The sequence below is a fragment of the Cynocephalus volans genome, chromosome 13, assembly GCF_027409185.1.
Source record: "Cynocephalus volans isolate mCynVol1 chromosome 13, mCynVol1.pri, whole genome shotgun sequence".
Lineage (NCBI taxonomy): Eukaryota > Metazoa > Chordata > Mammalia > Dermoptera > Cynocephalidae > Cynocephalus > Cynocephalus volans.
Genome location: NC_084472.1, coordinates 45,811,424 through 45,836,458, shown reverse-complemented (window position 1 = coordinate 45,836,458; position 25,035 = coordinate 45,811,424). Strand labels below are relative to the sequence as shown.

Below are 25,035 nucleotides of genomic sequence, written 5' to 3'. Positions count from 1 at the left end.
CTTTAAGCAAAACATGAGCTGTTTTTGAGAGTAGCTGAGACGTAAAGTTTACTGCCTATTCTGCACATTTTTAACCTGTATGTTGTAACCTGTAGCCAGTAATTGTAACATTTGTATTTTACCTACCAATGAAAACAGGAAAACTAGTGTACGAGGAGTTCCCCTCCCATTTCCAAACATTCCTATAAAGTCTTTCCAGTCTGTAATAGACTCCGGAGCACTTCACAACTCTGTCAGCTTGTGTTTCCTGGGTCAATCCTCAAGCTTGGCTTTCAATAAACCTTTATAAAATTATTTCTGCCTCACCAGCCTTGATTTTGGTCCACACCAGGTTACCCAAACTTGTCCAACTGGATAGAAATTGGGGGTTCCTACAACCCCTTCGGTTAGGATTGAAAATATGCTATAATTCACAGAACTCAGGGAAATACTTATGTTTACCAGTTTATTATAAAGGATGTGATAAAGGACACCAATGAACAACCAGATGAAGAGGTACATAGGGTAAGGTCTGGAAAGGTCCCAAGCATTCTGTCCCTCTGGAGTTGGGGTGCGCCACCCTCCTGCCACATTGATGGGTTCAACAACCAAATTATGGGAAGCTCTCCAAACCCCATAATTTAAGGATTTTTACGGCTTCACCACATAGGCATGATGGATTATTAACTCAATCCTCAGCCCCTCTCCCCTTCTTGGAGGTGGCATGGGGTTGCAGAGCTGAAAGGTTAAATCTTCTAATCACAGTCTTTGTGAGCAGCTCCCATCCTGAAGTTAACCAGGAGCCCATCAAGAATTGCCTCATTAGAACAAGACTCTCCTATCCCCAGCAAATTTGCAGGGTTTTTAGAAGCTCTGAACAAGGAAATTTCTTATTATATCACGATATCACATCATCTGAATATACTTTTATTACACTTTCATTACAGATTAAAGTTTACAGACTGGTTTATACTGAAATGCATTTCAGGTAAGCTGCTTCCTGAGGACATATGTGAAAGCATAACAATGAGATGGATAAACCACCTCCAAATCCAACTTCAAGGAAGTTAACCTATAGACTGAAATGCCATTGATGGAATTCAGACACTAGTGACCTTTAATTCCAAAGGGCCTGGATATCCTTGACATTATCTTCTTGACCTTTTTCCTCCAGTATCACGTGTATACCCATCTTAGTGGGATCTGCAGTATTGCCCACTAAACACAAAAACTAGATATGAGCATTTTTTAGTTCCATTATGTGCCTAGTACAGAGGCTTATATGGCAGGTGGTTAAATATTCACTGAAAAGAAGTGAATTTTGAAAATGTATATGCAGTATCCAAAAAAGTTTCATTTTTATAAGAAACAAGAACAGGAAATGCAAAAGCTAAATAACATATACAAAAAAATTATATATAAGAAAATTATAGGAATAGCCTCTATACTGTTGGTCCCTTCAAAAGGTTGCAATGGCCTCAGGTTATAACATAACGGGTAAGTCCTCCGCCTCGGACCTCTGATAGCCTCCGGCAGTGTCGTAAAATATTCAGTAACATGTGAAACTTCTTGTCAACTTTCAAAGTTGTGAACTCCTTTATGTCAGCTTCCACTATAAAGTAATGACCTGAAAATAAAGATATTAGTGCTAACTTTTACAAGGCCAACTTTCAAGATGAGTCTTTAGCTGTGAATATGAATGGCATGAATCATTTTTACTGTCATTAGCCAATAAAAGTAAGAACTGGTATTCTTGCTAAGATAATATTCTATCAACTGAAGTTGCATGATATTTACTGTTTCATTTCAGAATTGTAGCCCTGCTTATTAGCTCACTAGCTACCTGTTGGTATCTCTTGAACAATTCACTTTTCAAGAGGCAATAATGAGGGTACTTCAAAAAGTTCGTGTAAAAACAGAATTAAAATATAATAAGTCATTCCATGAAGTTTTTGAAGTATGCTATAGTGGTTAATAGATGAAACCCAGAGCAGCTCTATCACTTTACTAGATAACCTTGGGCAAGCAAGTTAAGCTTTCTTTGCCAACTCTGCAAAATGGAGGTAATAACAGTAACTATGTTATAAGGATGTTGTGAGGACTGAAGCTCTTAGTACACTATCTGGCACAAAGTAAGTGCTATATAAACAGGACTAACTGTTATCATTACTATTCTAATTCTCAAAACATTGGGTATAGTTCCACAATAGACTCTCAACCCATGTTTCTTGGCCTCAGCACTACAGACATTTGGGGCCAGATACTTTGTTTTGTGAGTGCTGTCCTGGGCATTGTCACTGCACCCCTGGCCTCTACACACAAGATTCTAGGAGCACCCCCATCACAGCTGTACCACCCAAAAATGTCTCCAGACATGGCAAAATGTCTCCTGGTTGGAAAATTACCCCTGGTTGGGAATTAACTCTCTAGACGTAGAATTTTCTAGAATTAGCTTTGTTCCTCATGATTTAGTTATACTCTATTGACCACACATGTATGCTGTCATTTTACCTTTGGTATCCTTCGTTTCTTCATCAATAAATCTGTGATAGAGATTTCTGGCCAGAGAATTCATAGACTTTTTTGGTTGATGTAGGATCTTATATTTACTAATTATTGCCTTGTTGATTTCTTTAATGACATCATTAATTTGAGAATAGGTTAAGCGGGATTTCATGTACCTGCAAAAAAGTATATGGTTAACTAATTTTTTTTTTGTCTTTTTCGTGACCGGTACTCAGCCAGTGAGTGCACCGGCCATTCCTATATAGGATCCGAACCCGCGGTGGGAGCGTCGCTGTGCTCCCAGCGCCGCACTCTCCTGAGTGCGCCACGGGCTCGGCCCTATGGTTAACTATTTTTAAAAAATCATACAAAATTACTTTCTTTGAAAAACATAAACACAGGGCTGGCCAGTTAGTCCAGTTTGTGAGAGTGTAGTTCTGATAACCTCAAAGTCCAGGGTTCGATCACTGTATCAGCCAGCCACCAAAAAAAAAGAAAAGAAAAGAGGAAAACATTAAGTACGATGATTTTGTACAGTAGCAAAGCTATAGTACCCTTTATAAAAACAATTTTATATCAGCTTCCAAATAAACCAGACATATCTCAACAGCTAAAAAAATAACTATAGATAGCAACATATCAGAGCTTATCTTCCTTAATTATGTTTGGATGGATTAATCCCTATTATTTACCTATGGAGAATTAATATTACAATTTAAAATAAGCTCTCAAAATCTCCCCCCCCCTTTTTTTTCTTTTTGCAGCTGGACGGTATGGGAAACGAACCCCAGACCTTGCTGTTATCAGCACCATGCTCTAACCACCTGAGATAACTGGCCAGCCCTGCTCTCCAATTCTGATTCAAATGGACTGATTAACTGCAAGCCATGCTTATGTAAACATTTTTAAATGTTTGTGAGCAAAGGAACTAAAAATTTAAATATTAAGAAATTATACAACTCATAGTACTCTAGTGCTATGCATAAACTATGATCTGTTCTGAGAAAGAAAGATGAAAAAAAGGAGGAGGAGAGGGGTAGATGAAGGATGACAAAGAAGACCACAACAAAAAAGATGGCAATGACGATTGACAAGAAAAACTGATGGGGCTGGGATGCAATGAAATGAGAGAGTTTGAATTTGATCTGCCAGGGCAGAGAAGAGACAGTGGGCAGCCATGTTCCTTTTTATTCCCCAGCTCAAACTCCCATAGAGCACTGTCTATTTCACTCTAAGTTCCACTCTTTCAGTCTGGGTCTCCCTCTTGCCCATCTTCCCAGTAGCCATGGAGGAGGCTCTCTATTTGAGACACACCAAAAACAATACTCGAGAATCTGCCTCAATTTTTTCCCATCAACAAATTCTGAATTCATTATGTTAACCTCTGTCCTTCATTTCTATGCAAAGTGGCAGTTTCTAATAAAAACTTCCTTAATACACTCATAAAATATAGAAACTTATTTAAAAGAGAATGTTCATATTTTCAAAAAACATTTCCATTATACATCTCTTTTCTAAATTTATTTTTGCTGTCCTGTTTTTTCTAACCATGATTTCCAAACTCAACACCACAGCTCTCCACAATTCATAAATGCACTTCTGAATTCCTTCAAATCCTCTCAACTATCACCTTAATTTCCTCAATACCCATCCCCTATCTCTGCCAATAGCCCCTTAGATGAGGAATGAATACTCTACCATGACCATTCTAATTTCTTTCCTATAGATCTCCACGGAAGCATTTTCTAAAAACCCTTCAACTCCACTGTTCTTCATAGCCATTTGCTATTCCCTTTAGCTGAGCTGATTAGCAACAACAATAACAACAAAAACCAAAACTGAATAACATCAGATCATCAAACAATTTTCATGAAAATAAAGCTGTCAATAAAGGAAATGGTTGAGTGACAAAAACCAAACAAAAACAAAAAAACTAAAGAGAGATGTCAACCTTATCACTAGTCTCAGAATTATGAAACAGCCAGATATCTTTCAGGTGGCTAATTGGTAACAATTTCTTTTGGGGGGGGGGTGTGGCTGGCTGGTTCAGGGATCCAAACCCTTGACCCTGACCTTGGTGTTACTATACCATGCTCTAATCAACTAAGCTCACCAGCCTCTAGAGGTAACAATTTTTAAACAGGAGGTAGTGAGGCAAGGGTGAGATGAGATGGGTATTCTCATATACTGCTTAACAGGAATAGAATATAGAGCTCTGACTTGTAAAGAACTTGGAAGCCGTCACTCCTGTCTTCAGAACAAGAACAAACTGAAAAATCAATAACTATTCTTAGATCTATCAGAGAATTGAGATCACAGGGCAAAAGCACTGCCCCCAAAACTGGAGAGACACTCAAATACAGAGAATCACCACTTCCTAGGAGCAGAAGCCACTGGAACTAGTAACTGTAGGAATATTTAAACAGTAACTGACAAATTGCTGAGGCTCAGTTTGGACTAGCTTGAAAGTTAAAAACCCCTGGGGACCCAGTTTAGGGGGTCCCACACACTTTCATGAGTTTTACCTCCTGGATTCCCCCCAGGTTTTCATGGTGAAGATCTTGAGCTTCAGCAGGAGAGGAGGAGGGAAAAAGTAATCATTCTGAAGTAGGTCAGGGAAAAGTAACCAGTGTGAAATGCACCTAGAGCAGTTCTGTTCTCTAAAACAAAGATCTACACTCAAGGGAAACTACTTCACCAGAGCCTTATCTGACCTAGGGTTAGGGTAATTAAACAGCTTGAGCCCTCTCTAGCTAAGAAACACATCAGAAGGTCACTGTCCAGAAACAAAGGCCCCCCAAAAGTCTGAGATTTAATCATAAGATTATAGAATGCTTCTTCCCCAAACCTTACCACCAGTAGGACAGGTATTCAGGGTAACAATGGACTAAAACTGAGCAAGTTGCAAGACACAGAATCTATTTAAAAAGGAGATTCAAGGGAAACCCAAAAACAGGAGACAAAAGAAATGGAAATTAGAGGAACCTGAAACCTCTGAAATCTACAGCCACAGAAAGCATTAAACACAGCCCAGCTCCTACATACCAACATAAAACCTTACACCAAAAGCCTATTTATCTCAGGTCCTGTTGGCAGATACATGTTGTCCAATGCTATGGGTCCCCCAAAAGTTCATGTACTGGAAACTTGGTCCCCACTGTAACAGTGTTAAGGGAGTGAGAAATCCAATTATGATATTTGAAAGGTAGAGCCTTTGAGAGGTGATTGGATTATGAGGACTGTGCCCTCATGAATGAATTATCATGGATGTGGACTGGTGGCTTTATAAGGAGCACATAAGAGAGCTCTCTGGTTATTCTCTCGCCGTGTGATACTCTGTGTTGCCACAGGACCCTGTACAGAACTCCCACCCAGAAGAAGGCCCTCACTAAATGCACCTCCTGGACGATAGACTTCCCAGCCTCCAAAATTGTAAGAAATAAATTTCACTTCTTGTGGCTGGCCACTTAGCTCAGTTGGTTAGAGTGCTGCACCAAGATAAAGGGTTCAGATCCCCACACAGGCCAGCCACCAAAAAAAATAATAAATAAATAAATAAAAGAAATTTCATTCTTTATAAATTACTCAGTTTCAGGTACTGTTATAAACAAAAGAAATGGACTAAATACATCCACCTTTCAACAAAAAATTACAAGGAATAAGAAAAAACAGTCTGAAGAGACAAAACAAGCATCAGAAGCAGACTCAAAAACGACAGAGATTTTGAAAGTATCAAAAAATTAATTCAGATAACAATGTTTAATATGCTAAGGGCTCTAATGGAAAAAGGATAAAATATAAGAACAGGTGAGCAAAGTAAGCAGAGAGATATAAACTCTAAAAAAGAATCAGAAGGAAATGCTAGAAATCAAAAACTCTGTAAGAGAAATTAAGAATACCTTTGATGCTTTGATGGGTTCAGTCAGCAGTCTAGACTAAAGAAAGAATCAGACTGAAGACTAAAGTAATCAAGAACTGTGAGACAAATTACAAAAGATTTATTTAACATATACATAATTGGAATACCAGAAGGAGAAGGAAAAAAGATATGCAAAGAACTCCTACAACTCAACAATAAGAAAATAAACAACCCATTTAAAGAACAGGCTACGGGGGGCCAGTCCATGGCTCACTCGAGAGAGTGTGGTGCTGATAACACCAAGGTCATGGGTTCGGATCCCATCTAGGGATGGCTGGTTGGCTTGGTGCTGACAACACCAAGTCAAGGGTTAAGATCCCTTTACTGGTCATCTTTATGGAAAAAAAAAAAAAAAGAAAGAAAAAAACACAACAGGCTAAAGACCTGAACAGACACCTTACCAAAGAAGATATAAAGATGGACAATAAGTATATGAAAAGGTGCTCAATGTCAAATGTCATTAGGGAACTTCATATTCAAACAATGAGATACCACTACACACCTATTAGAATGGCCAAAATTCAGAACATTGACAACACCAAATGCTAACCAAGATGTGGAACAACAGAAACTCTCATTAATTGCTGGTGGGAATGCAAAATTGTAAAACTACTCTGGAAGACACTTTGGCAATTTCTTACAATACTAAACATACTCTTATCATATGATCCAGCAATTGCACTCCTGTGTATTTAACCAAATGAGTTCAAAACTTATGTCTACACAAAACCTGCACATGAATGTTTATAGCAGCTTTATTCATAATTGCCCAAACTGGAAGCAACCAAGGTGTCCTTCAACAGCTGAATGAATAAACAAACTGTGGTACAAACAATGGAATAATATTCAGTGATGAAACGAAATGAACTACCAAAGCACAAAAAGACATGAGGAATATTAAATCCATATTGCTAAGTGAAAGAGACCAGTCAGAAAAGGCTACAGAATGTATGATTCCAACTTTATAACATTCTGGGGTTCAGTGGGGGCTATAAAGAGGTGGAATACAGGGCGCTTTCAGGACAGTGAAACTCTTCTGTATGATACTGTAATGATGGACACATGACATTAGGCATTTGTCAAAACCCATACAATGTACAACACAGAATGAACCCTAATGTAAACTATGGACTTTAGTTAATATAGTGTTTCAATATTGGTTTAGCCATTTTAATAAATGTACCACACTAATACCAGATGTTAATAATAGAGGTAACTGTATGCAGGAGAGAAGGGCTATGAGAACACTCTACTATCTGCTCAATTTTTCTGTTAACTTAAAACTAGCAGAGTTCTAACAAACAGAGTCTATTAGCTAAAAAACAAAAAGCCAAAAATGAGAACAGGAAACTGGTCTGGACAACCCTCTGGGAAGTAAAATAATAATGCCCTTTGCTCCAGGGACTCTCCTTCTAGGACTGTATCCCAAGGAAATAAGGAATTGCTAAATAGACTTGTCTAAAAGAAATTTCACTGTACCATTTATTTATAACAATGAAATCTCCCAAATACTTAATAAGGGAATGCTTAAATAAGTTATAGGATAGCCACAGGATGAAATATTCTACATCTATGAAAACCCAAGTTTTCAATGATTGTTAATGATGGAAAAATGCTCATAATAAAAGAATAAGTCGATTGTATTTCTAGTATAATTACATTGTTATAATAACAATTAGAAATACCCCGTTATACACGTGCAATCAAATAAAATCTGAAACGCCCTATCTTATCTGAATAGAAGAATTACAAATGAGTTTTATTTTCTGACAACAGTCACTTCCTAACAACATGCATTATATGTATAATAAAAAAGTAACAAGAAATGTAATATAATTTAAAGCTTAGAAGTTAAGCAAAGCCCCAGAATTATGAGAGTTTAAAGACATTATTGCCATCTATAAAAAGCAAAGGAGACCTCCCTCAGGGGAGGCATCTCGCCTTATACATTCCCATACTCTCCTGAGTAACCCAGGGCCCATATATAGCACTGAATCAAACAGGTGTGTGCTACAAAGGACAAATGGAAACCAAACACACACACATACATTCTCCATTCTAATTCCCAAATCTACCCAACACACTCAATTTCCTTAAAATTACAGCAAAAGTGAGGCTACTTCTAAAATGTAAACTGGTAAATCTGCATCACAAAACTGTCCCGGAGAGGACCTAAGCAGTAAACTGATCCATTTCTATATCTTTCTGTAAAAAGAGGTTTTACAACTAAACAAAAAACATGATTTTAAGAATCAGCAAAAAATCTCCTACATTTTCACAGTACAATGTAAAACTATTTTAGAAAAGATCAATATTTGAACACAGCATATTACAATTAATATAATCAAGCTTTATGATTTATACAATCAAGTATGTTGATTATTAAGGAGATGAACATTAAAGTTTATCTTATATACTTACGCAGGAACATCACTGAACTCATCACAAGTTATAAAAGGCATTTCTTTAATAATTCTTTGTTCTTTTGGGGGCTTCTTTGTGGGTACAGGTTCCTCAACTTTGACTGGTTTTTCAGGGTCAAGACCTGATGCCTTAAAACTGCAGAATAGAGATGTACATACATACAGGTAATTGTAAGAATTAAGCAGCATACTTGAAAGTTTTCCCAGCTGAAAATAATCAATATTAAACACATGATTCATCCTGTTATAACAGATTTTATAGCCAACATTTTTATTTCTATCCTTACCTGTTGTTCATGAAAATCTAAATAGTGAAAGGAATGTTGAAAAATTAAGTCCCAAATTTTCAGTAATATAGCTAGATTTACTTACATACCCCAAATGCAGTATAAGTAGTACATATGCTAGACATCTTCATCAGTTGTCCCACTGGCTCCTCAAAGTCAGTATGTATAAAGTTTAACTTAACCCCTAAACAGCTTCTCTTCCTGACTTCCCCAGTTCTAAACCTGGAAACATCAGTTATCTTATACTTTTATTTATTCTAATTGACCTTGATGATCGCTAATGTCAGTCTCTGCCTATTGCAAACTCATTTTCGTTGCCAGCACTGAGCATGGGTCACCCTTGAATTCAGTCTGTCCAAATTTTAGAGTCAGTGAGAAGCCTACTAATATGAGAGGTCTCCTAAAAGTTCATGGAAAGATTTATATTATCTTTCAATTCCATTTTTCCACGAACTCTCTGCAGTGTCCTCATATAGCTTCTGCCCCACTAGCAAATGGAGCCTAGAAACACAAATGTAGCTTTTAGGTGGCTTAACAGCCAGGGAAGGAACCAACCTCTATTGCCAGCAGCAAGTCAAGCCACAGTGGCTTGACTACTCCAAGAAAGAAGACCCCAGATCCAGGATACATAGGTCTAACAGAGGAACAAGCAAAGGTAATCCACACAAAGATGGAAGTTAGGGCCTTTGGGAGAAAGGCAAACGACAAACTAGTACTGTCAGTGAACAGACATACAGAGGTAGGATGGTTTTTGAGGGGAAAAAGAGCTAATGCCTTTGGCTATCTTTAAGATGAGTAGTTCATTAAGCTTATTTTTACCCTAAGGCAGTGGTTTTCAAAGGTCAAAGGAGATTTTTGCCCCTAGAGGGCATCTGGTAATGTCTGGAGACATTTTTCATTGTCATAACTGGGTGGAGGTAGGGGGATGCTACTGGTATGTAGTGGACAGAGATCAAGAATTCTCTTAAACATCCTATTCTGACAACAAAGGATTATCTGGCCTAAAATGTCAATGGAGCTGAGGTTGACAAAACGCTCTAAAGGGAAGAAATGAGTGAAAAAGGAGAGCCTAGAGAGACTTGCTCTTGGGAAAGAGGGGTGACATTTTCCTCAGAGACAGCAAGACAAGAAAACTGGTGACAATTGGAGAAATAGTTTCTAGTATGAGTTACAAAAAACTGGATAATCATTGATAAAACTGCAAGTACACGAAAGAACAAAAAGCTCTGAGATATTTATTTTCACGGGTTTATACATTCAGATAACAAGAATAATTATAAATACACTTACGAGCTCTGGGTTACTGTTACTTGAGGCAAATGGGAAGGAATATTTTCTTTGAGATGTTCCACATCTTTATAATCTTCTTCAAGTGATTCACAGAGTTCCTAAAATTTAAAAAACGCTCACAAATAAGTCTCTGTCCTCCCTTTGTGTTTTAACACATTATAAAAAGCAGGAAGGACCGTGACCATAAGCACAGTGATTTTGAGTGTTGAGAATACAGAATGAAGTGAAAAAGCACTGGATGTAGCAATAAAAAAAAAAAAAGCCCTTTGGTTTCTAGAGCTGTTTCTAGATGGTGATACAATATTTTTCTCTACTGGATATTTTTCAGATAACAATCACTATAATCACATTACAATTACAAGGCAAGGTTGAAGTTAAGTCTTCCCTAAATACTTTAACCTTGAGAGGCAACTAAGAAATATATGAATGATTTATGCTTTTCATTCCAGTAAATTGCTTTGTTGACTTAGCAAATGATCCCCAGTATTACTAATGTAACAGCACCAGAGTGACAATGCATGCTCAGATGGCCAGCACATGATGCTGCTTGGAATGACCTCCATTGCTGACATCCATACATTCCAGCTTAATGAAAATATTTTCTTGATCATAACTGGATTTGTTTGGTTTTTTTGATCTTTATTTAACTTCATTAGAACATGTGGCTATGAACACACTCAATTTTTTTTTTATAGGATGACCGGTAAGGGGATCCTAACCCTTGACTTGGTATTGTCAGCACCACGCTCTCCCAAGTGAGCCAACCGGCCATCCCTATATGGGATCCGAACCCTTGGCCTTGGTGCCACCAGCACCACACTCTCCCAAGTGAGCCATGGGCCAGCCCGCTCTCATTCAAATTTTAATAAGGAAAATATTCTGTGCCTTTGGATTCCTGTCATCTGATTCCCAGTCATAATGTGAACAGAAATTCCAAATAACCATTAGGTCTAAGTTGAACATTTTCTAGTCCTGCACCTAAGCCTGTGCGTTCTTGGGCAACTGGAATTGAAATACCAATATTGGTTTCCATTTTGAATTTATATGACATCTTTTTTTTTGAAGAGCTGAATGATGTTCATCACAGATACTAATTTCATTTTTATTAATATAGTTGGATAGACATAATCAAGCCCATTCCTGCAATTGAAAAATCTTTACAGACCTTAAAGATTATAGGGCTGAATGGGACTGTAGAGGCCACCTTGTGCAATCCCAATGAATCCTTCAATGGTTCTAACAACATGAAGTAAATATGGTACAGACTTGAGTATTTTCCCATCAGGAAGCTCACAAGCACTTTTAATAGCTGAAGTCAAGTAGAAGGCATATTTAGAACAAAAAGTGCATATGAATGAAGCTCAAGTTTTCCTTTACTTGAGAATCTTTATACTCGTACTACATTTTACAAAAATATAAAAACACAGAAATACAAGTGAGCTAAGAAACAGACCAGTATGATTCATTATTTTTCAAATGAGGATCCTGAGATCCCAAGAGGTAAAAATGGCTTTCTCAGGGTGGAAGGGGGTGCCAAGGTGAGAATCCACATCTCCTAACCCAAGGCAGGTGTTCTTTACACACCAGTCTACCAGGATACCGTGTGTTTAAGTTAAAACTACCAAGAATTATTTAGAAAACCCTCCTTTTTAATAAAGCTCCATTCCACTGGCCATCAGCATGAAGAAAGAAGTAGCTATGGAGCTCTGAACTCCTTTATAGTAGAAAAATAAAACACAAATGTCACTCTGTACCATTAATAATTTATAAAGCTAAGAACATTATAAACTTAAAGAATCCTTAAGAATTGCCTGGGGATTAAGAAATTTGCATTTATTGCCTTTTCTTCATTAGAAAAATATTACCTTGAGTGAACTGTTGGTTTGTTCTTGATACTGTATTTCTAATTCCAGTTTTTTTAGAAGTTCATTTATTACAATGATCTCATCGCCTATTTTATTTAAGGTACTCTTCAGGGTAGGTTCTTGGCCTGTTATAAACAAAGGTAAAATAGAAAACAAGGTTCACAGAAAAGCAATAACAAGTACCCATATGAAGTAGACACTTGGAGCAGACACTGGGGGTGGGAAAAGGACTATTCTTTCATCCCTTGTCTCTGTAGATAATCTTAAGACCTCATTTCTAAGTAGTATGGAAGAGAAGGAGGGGACAGGCAAGTACAAAGTGTCCCCTGAGTCTTGTGTTTCTGGCAAATTCCTCCACTACGATAAAACACCTAGAAATGGTAGATAAAATAAACACCCTTCTACACGCATAGCAGAGCTTTCATGACAATAAGGTAAGTCTCCAAGGGTCCCAATATGAAAGGAACCACAAACCAGGCGGTATGTGTGAGCTGATGCTGCAGCAGCCCTAATCTGGAGGAATGCTGGCAAGGAGGTTGTCCATTTTAGCAACTGAATATATTTAGTTGTTTTTTTTTTTACTTTCTTTTTTTTGGGTGGCTGGCCAGTATGGGGATCCAAACCCTTGACCCTGGTTGGTGTTATCAACACCACACTCTAAGTGAGCTAACCAGCCAGCCCCGTATATTTGATTTTAATGAGGATAAGATCCAAGGCTTTGGGGCTTCAAATCACAGGATGTTGGAAGCAGAATCTCAAATAAGTCCAGGAGCCCTCTTTATGGGATGGATCTTCAGTGAAAGCCCAAACCTGAAAAATCCTAATCACTGGCCAGGCAGATAAGTTTATTACACTTTGGACTGGCACTCAGGTGGGTGCTTGTGGAGAGGGTGGGGGTGAGGCTGAAGGGAGTTTTCTTTGGGAATTTGTAATGTAGGTTTGGGATTCATTTGAGTTTGAGAATCATATTCACACTAACCACACCATTCAAAACCCCTAAGTGGAGAAAGTAGTATAAAAGTCTGGTGATAACCCTGGAGTACCTGGCAGAGAGAAACACAAGACATTTAAAGCAGCATGTTCTAATCCTCCCAGCCCCAAATCCTAGCACCTCTCTCTAGAGTCATACATTTGAGAATACTCAAAATACTAACACTGGAATGTTTTAAAAATCACTATAAGAAATCTAAAGTTACCTTTCTAAGATACATGCATTTAAGCAGACATAAGACGCCATTCAAAGTGGAACAAAAATCAAAATGCATTTTGCATATACAAAGTCAGTGGAATCTGTATTACTTACCACAGTTTCTTAATGACAGAGTTTTTTTAATATTGCCAATCTTTTCATTAACATGAAAGCATAATTGCTCCAGGTCTGAGAAGGCCATCTTTTAAGCCGCTGAAGAAAAGGAATATATATAAAAAAAAAGAAAAGCCAAACAAATTTCTGCTCACTTTCAAAATCCAGCAATAGTAAATATCGAATAAATCACATCCTTGAAAGGGAAGTACAAAAACTCAAGAGCAATTTCTTTCAATAATACCAAATTCCTTTTCTAATCAAAGTACAGAACTGACTTGTCTTAGAGCCTTCTGCAGTCAATGGATCCCAAATCAGCGTACAGGGGATAAACCCGGGCCATTTCCCTAAGGGTTGAGGAGGACAAAAGCACTACTTACATATAAAGACAACATTGGCATTTTCTTTAAAAACGTAAAATGCTCATGCATTTTAAAGAAACACTATAATTTCAAAGAAAAGGGCCCGGTAAGCATTTTTCCTCTGGGTGGGGGGTTGGGGTTTTACAGTTTGGGGTCGGTAAGGAGGCGGAAAGAGAATTCGATTACTATTCACCCCGAGAGTCCGTCCAAAACACCCATTCCAGCTAAACCAAGCGGAGGCATGTCCAGCCCCATCCGAGTTCCCCACCCGCCAAGCAATGCCTCCGGCTGCCTCCGAGGGCAGGGTCCCCAACACCCGACTCCAACCTCGCGCCGGTCTGGGATCATCGGGCCCACTCTCGGCTGGGTCACGAGCTGCGGACGCCACGGTCTCTGCCGGAAGCCGGGGATCGCGAGACGCGACGCCGAGAGCAAAATTCAAATTGCCCGCCGGCCCAGGCACTGCGCAGGCGCACGTCGCGCTACCGGACGCCGGTTTCTCCACTACGTGTTTGCGCGTCACCAGGGACCACAGCTGGCCGGGGCCGGGGCGGGGCCGAGACGGACGGGGCGGGGCGGGGCCGAGACGGACGGGGCGGGGAGGGGCGGGGGAAAGACTGCCAAGGCGGGTGCCCCTCCTACTCCCGGCGGCCACCGGGGGCCTCAGTCAGTCACCCAGTCCGGACCGCTGCCCACCCAGGGATGAAGGCACCAGAGATAAAATGGCGAGCTAAAACAGTGGTTCTCGAAATTGGCTGCACATGTAAAACAACTCAACGCCTAGGACTATCCTAAATCAGTGAAATCAGACACTGGGGAGATGGCGCCCCAAGCCTTGGGATTTCTTGGGTGGGGAGGGGACGGCTGGCCGATATGGGGATCTGAACTTCTGACCTTGGTGTTTATAAGGCTGTGTTCTAACCAAATGAGCTAACTGACCAGCCCAATGCCAACACTCCAAATAATTGCAAAAACCAGCCACACGTTTCTGAGCTGAAAGAACAGGGACACTGTCCTCCTGGGGCTTATAGCGTCTGTAAGAGCAAATAAAAATTTTAAATAAAGTGCAAGTTGTTTAAGTTTCCCTGTTGAATAAAAGGGAAAAGCATCCCAGGGCCGGAGTGGTAGCTCCAGTCATCAGGTACCAGATGCCTTCCATCTTTGGGCTCTGCTGTCGGTAGCAGCATGCATTCTGACCTTAAGGTTGCTGGTCTCTGTCATCAGATCTTTGTCCCAGGCAGCAGAAAAATAGGAAGAGGCAAGCCTAACAGGCTCACTTACTAGCTGAGCCAGCACCTTTAAAGCACTTTCCTGGAAGCCACACCCAGTGGCTTTTATCTGCTCGTCAGTGGTCACACCTGCAAGGGAGACTCAAAAAGATATTTTTTAGAAAATTTAATCTGGACAGTTACATTGCCTCCTCAAAACTATAGGGGTTCTATTTGTAAGGGAGAAGGAGAGCATAGATACTGGGTAGGTGAAGGAGTTCAGAGCATGCCACCCAAAATATGTCACTCTGGCATATTGATTATTTCGAGTTAAAGATACCTGAAAAACAGCAGATGAAAGAAGAGCACCCTGACCTTCCTTTTTCTTCCTGAAAGCAGGAGATGAACTGAAAGTCCCATGTGAAAGATGTCCTCACTATGTCAAGAAGAAAGAAACATTTTAACACCAGAGATGGGAAGCTGAGGCCAAGAGATATCCATACAGACAAACCTTGTTAAACTAAGCCTGTCTTCCTAGTCACTTCTCCACGATTAACAGCCCTAGCCCAAGCCCCTTGTCTGGTCACATTTTCACAATTTCCTACTCTTTGTCCAATTTAGTATTTAAGCATTCAGCTCTAACTGCTCCTTTGGGTCTTTATTTTTCTTGTGAGGGCTCTCATGTACATGTAAAAATATTATTAAAATGTGTATGCTTTTCTCCTATTAATCTGTTTTATGTCAGCCCCAGCCAAAGACCCTAAGAGGGTGAAAGAAAATTTTATCTCCTCTACATAGGAAAATAGAAGCCTTGGCCATTTACACTTATTACTTTTAAAAATCTTTTATTAGAATTCTGGGAAGATGGTGCAGTAGGAAGCACCAGAATCTGTCTCCCCACCTAGACAACAACCTCACTGGCAGAAACTGTTTGATATAACTATTTTGGAACTCTGGAGTCTATTGAAGGCTCTGGACTTCCAGGAGAAGGCTTGGATGTTAAATTGTGGTTAATTTCCATCAATTTCACTCTTAACACAGTAGCAGCTACCCATTCCCTACCTTCAACCCCATGGCAGGCAGCTGTGCATATGATTCTGGAGTGGCTTGCACACAACTTGCAGGAGCCAGAGGAGGCAAAAAGGAGCCTGTCATCCAAATATCTGGGATCTGGGCTCTGATCACTGATTGCAGCTTCTGATTACAGAGATGTAGACAAAAAGGACAACTGCCATTGTTGTTGTACCTCCCTGAATTGTTGCAAACCCCACCACCTCAGGCTAAAGTGACTTGCAGGGGATTTAAAGAGCTAGCATCCATTTTCCATCCTTTGGGGAGACAGACATTAAAAACTAGAACATTCAAAAACAACTGCATATATGGGGAAAATCAGAAAGTGACCACACATGCCCAGGGAAAGATGCAGGCTCCAAAGACATGAGAAGACTTTAAGTTTACACCTCAGGCTGATTCTTGGCACAGAGACAGGCTACAACAATAAAAAACAAAAACAAAAACAATGAACAAAAATAATAGCAAAAAACAACCCTAGAATCAGAAGAATCTGATTTCCAGGGTTCCACATCATTAGATTCAAATGGCCAGTTTTCAGCAAACAATTACATTGTATACAAAAAAAACAGGAAAGATGGTACACTCAAAGGAAAAAAATCAACAGAATCTGTCCTTGAAAAAGATCTGATTGGAGATCTATTAGACAAAGACTTTAAAATACCTGTCTTAATTATGCTGAAGGAACTAAAGAAAGATGTGGAGAAAGTCAAGAAAATAATGTATGAACACAGTGGAAAATCAATAAAGACACAGAAAACCTGAAAAGAAACCAAAAAGAAATTCTGGAGCTGTGGGGAAAATAGAATAATTTAGTCAGGCTCCCTCGGCTCAGGTATGGCTGGGTTGAGTAGCACCTTCTTAATTCTTTGTAAATATTGTGTGTGGCTGGAGTTAGTGTACATGTGTGCCGATGTATCTTTTTAGTTTTGTAGCTTTTGTGTGTTCTGCAGTTTGTGAAGCAGGGTGGTGGCAGAGAGCCCACGTCTAAAAATAGAGCATGTTTACTTTCCTGGCAGCAGCTCTATTTCAGTTTTTCTTTGGACTTTGCCAGTAGCAGTTGAGGTTCTGAGTTTCTCCTGTGGACTGCTTAGCTTATAGTGTTGTGTGTGCTGAATAAAGACTATTCCTTCTTCAACCAAGGCTCCAAGGACCTTTTTGCTGGTTACCCAGCTCATAGACCAGTGTGTGAAGGGTTTGTGAACGGGCTTGAGAGGTCTGTGAGCTCCAGACCCTAGCTCTAGCTCTACAGGAACTTAAAAGTACAGTAACTAAAATAAAAAATTCATTTAGACAGATTCAAAAGGGGATCTGAGCAGGAAGAAGAAACAATCAGTGACCTTGAAGATAGAACAATGGAAATTATCAAGTCTGAGAAATGGGGAAAATAAAGATTGAAGAATCGCGGACAGAGCCTAAGGAACATGTGTGTAGTATACCATCAAGTAGACCAACTTACACACTGTGGGAAACCAAGAAGGAGAACATAGAGAAAAAGGGGCAGAGAGAATATCTGAAGAAATAGCAGCTGAAAAGTTTTCAAAATTGATGAAAGACATGAATATAATCACCCAAGAAGCTCAACAAACTCCAAGTTTAAAGCAATAAGAGACCCAAACAAAACCCCATTGTAATCAGACTTCCAAATGACAAAGACAAAGAGAGAATCCTGAAAGCAGCAAGAAGGAAGTAACTTGTCACATACAAGCATTCTGAAATAAGAATATCAGCATATTTTTCATCAGAAATTTTGGAGGCCAGAGGCAGTAGACTGATATATTCAACATGCTAAAAGAAAAAAAGAAAAAAATGTAAAACCAAGAATCCTATATCTGGCAAACCTGTTCTTCAAAAATGAAGGAAAAATTGAGACATTCCTGGATAAAGAAGAGTAGAGTTTGTTATCACTAGACCTGCCCTGTAAGAAATGCTCAAGGGAGTCCTGCAAGGTGAAATGAAAGGATAGTAACTCAAAGTCATATGAAGAAATAAAGTCTTATAGAGGAAAATAGTGGGCAACTATAAAAGCTTGTATTGTTATAACAATGGTTCATAACTCCTTTTATTGTTTTCAATATGACTTAAGAGACTAATAAATTATTTTATTTTTATTTTTTGGTGGCTGGCTGGTATGAGTAACTAATACATTTAAAAATAAACAATTATTAGTCTAAAGCCTAGTATTATCACAACTTTGATTTGCAACTCCACATTTTTTTTCCTACATAACTTAAGAAACTAAAGCATTTAAAAGAATTATTAGCTTGTTTGGGGACATGCAACATATAAGGATGTAATTTTGCTATATTAACAACCAAAAGGGGTGGGGACAGAGCTGTAAAGGAATGGTTTTTGTACTCTGTTGAAGTTAAACTAGTAGAAATTCAAATTTGATTGTTATACTTTTAGGATGTCAAATGTAATCCCCATGGTGACCACAAAGAAAATAGCTATAGAATATACACAAAAGGAAATGAGAAAGGAATTTAAACATTTCACTACAAAAAAATCAACTAAACACAAAAGAAGATAGTAATGCAGGAAATGAAGAACAAAAGAGCTATAACTTATATAGAAAACAAATAACAAGATGACAGAAGTCTTTATCAGTAATTACTTTAAATGTAAATTAAATTATACAATGAAAGACAGAGATTAGCAGAATAAACACATGATACAATTATATGGTGTCTACAAGAGACTCACTTTAGATTCAAAGACACAAATAGGTTGAAAGTGAAAGGATGGGAGAAGATATTCCATGCAAATAGTAATCAAAAGAGAGTAGGGGTAGCTATAGTAACATCAGCCAAAATAGACTTTAAATCAAAAAAGGTGACAAGACAAAGGAAAACATTATATATGAATAAAAAGTTTGATAAAGCAAGAAGATATAATAATTATAAACATTTATACACCTAATAACAGACCATCAAAATATACGAAAAAAAACCTGACAGAATTGAAGGGAGTAAGAGACAGTTCTACAGTAATAGTTGAAGACTTCAATACCCCACTCTTAATAATGGATAAAACAACCAGACAGAAGAAAAGTAAGAAAATATAGAACTTAAACAATACAATAAAACAACTAGATCTAACAGACTCTACCCAACAACAGCATACACATTCTTCTCAAATGCACATTGAAGATTTTTCAGGATAGATCATATGTTATGCCACAGATTGTCTCAATAGATTTTATTTATTTATTTATTTATTTATTTATTTATTTATTTATTTATTTATTTATTTATTATTGGTAGCTAGTGTTGTTTTATTTATTTATTTCCTTTTATAATTTATTTATTAAATCAAAATTGATTATACATATTTTGGGGGTTCAACATTGAGATATGTTGATCAAATCAATATTACTAGCATATATATTGCTACAAATCATAATTTTTCTTTATGCCCCTTGTCCAATCTCTCCCCATCCCTCTTTCGCTCCCCCCTCTAATCACCCTAAATTTCTTCTTGCCCTCTGAAAGAATAATGGTTACTCTGTTGATTTCCTGTCCAAATGATCTGTCCAATGCTGAGAGGCATGATCAGGTCCCCCAATGTTGTCACAGAGCAGATGCCTCTTCCATCACTCTGGAATGGGCTCTGTGGAGAGAGACATCCTCCTCCTTTCTTTATCTCTGTTGGTGACTCTCCTTGTGTCAATGTACTCCAGTGGCTGGAGGACCGTCTGTGTGGTAATTGAGGCATCTAGCTGCCTTTGCAGCAGCCATGGTTATCGTGGTGGTTGTGGTAGGCCACCCACATGGAGACGTTTTTGGCATGCTCTTTGGTGCTGGTGGTGTGCCTGGTTGTGGAGAGTGTCTGATCCCCGGCTCCATACCCCGGATCCCTGAGTGGGTCTCGAGGTGCTGGCACAGTGTGCCTGGTTTTGGGAGGGGGATCCAGTCCCCTTCTCCATGCCCCAGGTCCCCAGGCAGGCCTCAAGTCACTGGCATGGGGTGCGTGGTTGTGGGAGAGGTGTCTGGGCAGGGCCCTGAGGCACTATCATGGTGTGCCTGGTTGTGGGAAGGGGGTCTGATCCCCGGCTGCTAACCGCGGGGCACCTGGGCAGGCCCGAGGCATTGGTGGTGTGCCTGGATGTGAGAGTGGGGTCCGGTCCCCAGCACCAATCCTTGGGTTCCTGGGTGGGGCCCCAAGGTGCTGGCAGTGTGAATGGTTGTGGATGGTAGTCCTGTCCCTGGCTCCAAGCCTCATGTCCCCTGCTGGGCCCCAAGGCATTGGTGGTGTGCCTGAGCCAGAACTAATTTTTTGTCCTTTGCTTACTTCTAACTTGGGGGAACTTTCTGTGGGAATCAGTACTTGAGCTGTGTGGTTGAGCTAAATTGCTGCTTTGCTGCTGTTTCCCTAGGGAAAGCTTTTTGTGCAGTTCAGGGTTTAATGGTTGACCTTATAGGTATTTCCAGCTCTCCAGATACTCAGAGCACCTGGGTTGTGTAGAAACTCTGATCTGGGCCTGAGTTTTTCATCAAACTGCACCCCATGCAATTCTGCATTCCCAATCAGTCTCCTCTGAGTGGTCCAGCACTGACTGGGGGGCACATTGGCTGTCCTTGCTGTGTCCCAGTGTTCTGCCGGTGGGCCTGTCTCCCCCACCGCCTGTGCTCCAAACACTTCCCATGGGACAGGCCCTGTGCCGGTCCCTTGCATTGACTCACTGGCCTCTGAATGGCTCCCCTTTTTCAGCTGTTCTGGCTCCTCACTCTTGCATGGGTCCACTGGAACCCTATTAGTGGTCTTGCTGTCCTGGGGGCCTCCAAGTAAATCCATCTAAAGGGCACAGCTGCTACTTCTGCTGGCTCCTGCTCCATGCACTCCAGCATTAAAGTGGCCACAGCCTGAAACGCTGAGAGCAGTTTTTTTCTTTCTCTCACTGTGGTTTCTCCTGCCTTCATGAGTTCCGTAGGTCTCTCCTTCTCTTCACCTGAGCTCCAGTGGCCCCAGCTTGGCTGATGTTACATTTGTATAGTTGTAAATTCATTGATTTGTGGGAGAGAGTGACGCTGTGGACCATCTATTCCACCACCTTGACCAGAACCTCAGTAGATTTTAAAAGGTAAATATCATACAAAGTATCATCTCTGACCACAATAGGATGAAGTTAGAAATCAATAACAGAAGAAAAACTGGAAAATTCACAAATTTGTGAAAATTAAACAACACACTTATAAACTACCAATGGATCAAAGAAGAAATTACAAGGTAAATTAGAAAATACTTACAGATGAATGAAAATTGGAAACACAACATACCAAAACTTATGACAAGCAATGAAAGTAATGCAAAGGAAGATATTTACAGCTATACATGCTTACATTAAAAAACACAGATCCCATACCAGCCAGCTGCCAAAGAAAAAAAAAGACATTATATCAACAATCCAATTTTACAACTTATGGAACTAGCAAAAGAAGAATAAACTAAACCTAAAGGCAGCAGAAGGACGAAAATAATAAAGATGAGAGCAGAGATAATAAAATAGAGAACAGAAAAACAATAGAGAACAGAAAAACAATAGAGAATAGAAAAACAATAGAGAAAATAAGTGAAACCAAAAGCTGATTGTTATAAAAGATCAACAAAATTGACAAAGCTGTAGCTAGATGGACTAAGAAAAAAGGAAGAAGCCTCAATTACTAAAATTAGAAATGAAGTGGGGGGGACCAGCCCATGGCTCACTTGGGAGAGTGTGGTGCTGATAAGACCGAGGCCATGGGTTTGGATCCCTATATAGGGATGGCTGGTTCGCTCACTTGGGAGAGCGTGGTGCTGACCACACCAAGTCAAGGGTTCAGATCTCCTTACCAGTAATCTTTAAAAAAAAAAAAAGAAAAGAAAGAAAGAAAGAAATGAAAGTGGAGACATTACTACTGATTCTACAGAAATAAAAACTATTATAAGAGAATACTGTGAACAACTGTACATCAACAAATTGGATAACCTAAATGAAATGGATAAATTCCTAGAAACATAAAGCCCACCAAAACTAAATCAAAAAGACATAGAAAATCTGAATAATCCCATATCTAGTCAGGAGATTGGACCACTAATCAAAGTCTCCCCACAAAGAAAAACCCTGGACCTGATGGAATTCTACCAAACAAGTAAAGAAGATAAATACCAATCCTTCTCAAACTTTTCCCAAAAACTGAAGAGGAAGGAACACTTTCTAATTAATTTTATAAGGCCAAAATTATCCTGATACCACTGCAAGAGAAGAAAACTACAGATAAATATTTCTTATAAAAACTGATGCAAAAATCTTCAACAAAATGTTAGCAAAACAAAATCAGCAGCATATTAAAAGAATTATACACCACTACCAAGTGTAATTTATTCCTGGAATGCAAGGATAATTCAACACATGAAAGTCAGTCACTGTAATATACCACATTAACAAAATGAAGGGGAAAAGCCACATGATCATCTCAGTTGATGTGGAAAAAGCATTTGATGAAGTTTAACACCCTTTCACAATAAAAAAACTCAACAGACTAGGAATAGAAGGAAACTACTTCAATGTAATAAAAGCCATATATGAAAAACCCACAGCAAACATCATACCCAATAGTGAAAGACTGAAAACTTTCTGTGATATTGTAATATAATAAAAAATACATATTTGGTCTCTGCCCTGGTTTCTGGCAAAGAGCTTCCAAGTTGCTGAACACATGGAGTTGCTGGGAGGGTGGTAGTTGGCCCTGGAAAGGACATGGAAGTTTCATGCCCCTTTCCTCATACCTTGCCCCGTGTACCTCTTTCATCTGGCTGTTCATCTGTATCCTTTGTAATAACTTTTATAATTATAATTATTATTTTTTTTTTGAAAGATGACCGGTAAGGGGATCTCAACCCTTGGCTTGGTGTTGTCAGCACCACGCTCAGCCAGTGAGCAAACCGGCCATCCCTATATAGGATCCGAACCCATGGCCTTGGTGTTATCAGCACCGCACTCTACCGAGTGAGCCACGGGCTGGCCTATAACTTTTATAATTAAATGGTAAACATGTTTCCCTAAGTTCTGAGCCTTACCTCTCACCACAAACAAAAATTAACTCAAAATGGTTCAAAAACCTAAATGTAATACCTAAAACTATAAAACTCTTAAAAGAAAACACAGGGCAAAAGTTTCACCATATTGTATTGAGCAATGATTTCTTAGATATGACACCAAAGGCACAGGCAACAGAAGAAAAAATAGACAAATTGGACTTCATGAAAATTAAAAAATTTTGTGCATTAAAGGAAAATATCAACATAGTAAAAAGTTCACTTACAGAATGGGAGAAAATATTTGCAAGTTATATATATGATAAGAGATTAATATCCAGAATATATAGAGAACTCCTGAGACTCAACAACAAAAAAACAAACAATGTAATTCAAAAATGGGCAAAGGACTTGAGTAGACATTTCTGAAAAAAGGATATACAAATGGCAAATGAAAAGATGCTCAACATCACTGATCATTAGGGAAAAGAAAATCAAAACCACAATAAGATGCCACATCACATATTTGGATGGTTGCTACCAAAAACAACATAAGTGTTAACAAGAATGTAGAGAAATTAAAACCCTCATGCACTGTTGGTGGGAATGTAAAATGGTACAGCCACTTTGGAAAACAGTATGGTAATTACTCAACAAATTAAAAATAGAATTACTTATGATCCAGAAATTCCACTTCTGGTGATATTCCCAAAAGAGTGAAAAACAGGGTATTGAAGAGATATTCATACACTCATGTTCATAGCAACATTATTCACAATAGCTTAAATGTGGAAGTAATCCAAGTGTCCATCTACATATCAACGTGTGGAGTATACATAAAGCAAATGTATTTCACAGGGCCTGGTTTTCCAAAGCCTTGCAGTTTCAAATGTTAACCTTGCAAAGGACAGGAAATTTTCCCCAGGCTATAGTCTTTGTTGTAAGATAAAGAATTGTAACACAGCAAGGTTGCTGGCTCAAAGACAGACAGGTTACTGATTGATATGTAAAGATACTGGGAAATTGCTGTAAGAAGAGAATGTTTGCTAAGATCAAGCTTTTGTTGGTGGATCAACTTAACTTGAAAATTGCTTTATGGAATGCCACCTTGCTTGTTTTACTTAATGTTACTAACTTCTATTGTTAAACTTGTTAAACTATACTTAGCAAAACCCCCCTCTATGTTCTCTTCCTGTAACTTCCTGGTCTGGAGAATAAATGCAGGAAGAGAACCCCAATTTGGGGTTAATGTCCAAAATGGAAGGAATGCCTCTCTTTTGAGGGTTCCAGATTAACCCCTTTTTGGGTCTTCCCACTGCTCAGAAGAGATGGGCTTTGAGTAACCATTGGTGGCTCCGTCACCCAGGGGAAAAAAGGTGACAAATCCATGGGAGGCAAAGCAACATCAATAGGTAAGCAAAATGTGGTATACACCTACAATGGGATATTATCTAGCTTTTAAAAAGGAAATTCTGACATATGCTACAGCATGGCCGAACCTTGAGGACATTATACTAAGGAAGTCACAAAAAGACAAATACCATATGATTCCTCTTATATGAAGTACTTAGAATCATCAAAATCATACAGACTGGTGATTGCCAGGGGCTGGGGATAGGGAGGAATGGGGAATTGTTTTTGAGTATAGAGTTTCAGTTTTACAAGATGAAAAGAGTTATGGAGATAAATGGTGGTGTCGTAGTCTGTTTTCCATTGCATATAACAGAATACCTGAAAGTGAGTAATTTACAAAGAAATGAAATTTATTTCTTACAGTTTGGGAGGTTTCGAAGTCTACAGTTCAGT

At 39.0% G+C, this 25,035-nt stretch overlaps 1 protein-coding gene across 1 annotated transcript; it reads right to left on the bottom strand.

Annotated features, from left to right (window-relative positions):
- Positions 1–1,457: 1,457 nt before the first annotated feature.
- Positions 1,458–13,659, bottom strand: SKA1 (spindle and kinetochore associated complex subunit 1). Its single transcript, XM_063077545.1, has 6 exons — positions 13,572–13,659; positions 12,269–12,393; positions 10,404–10,501; positions 8,825–8,962; positions 2,491–2,660; positions 1,458–1,606 (listed from the first exon to the last, which is right to left on the bottom strand). Exons 1-6 carry the CDS (start codon positions 13,657–13,659, stop codon positions 1,458–1,460), a joined length of 768 nt encoding a protein of 255 aa, XP_062933615.1.
- Positions 13,660–25,035: the final 11,376 nt, after the last annotated feature.

Bases quoted from the DNA above. Each gene is read 5' to 3' on its own strand.
- SKA1 (XM_063077545.1), bottom strand. From the start codon at position 13,659: ATGGCCTTCTCAGACCTGGAGCAATTATGCTTTCATGTTAATGAAAAG. The intron at 10,502-12,268 runs GTAATATTTTTC...TTTAAATTTTAG, and splicing joins AAACCAACAGTTCACTCAAG to GAACTCTGTGAATCACTTGA. The intron at 8,963-10,403 runs GTAAGTGTATTT...TCTATTCTGCAG, and splicing joins GTAACAGTAACCCAGAGCTC to TTTTAAGGCATCAGGTCTTG.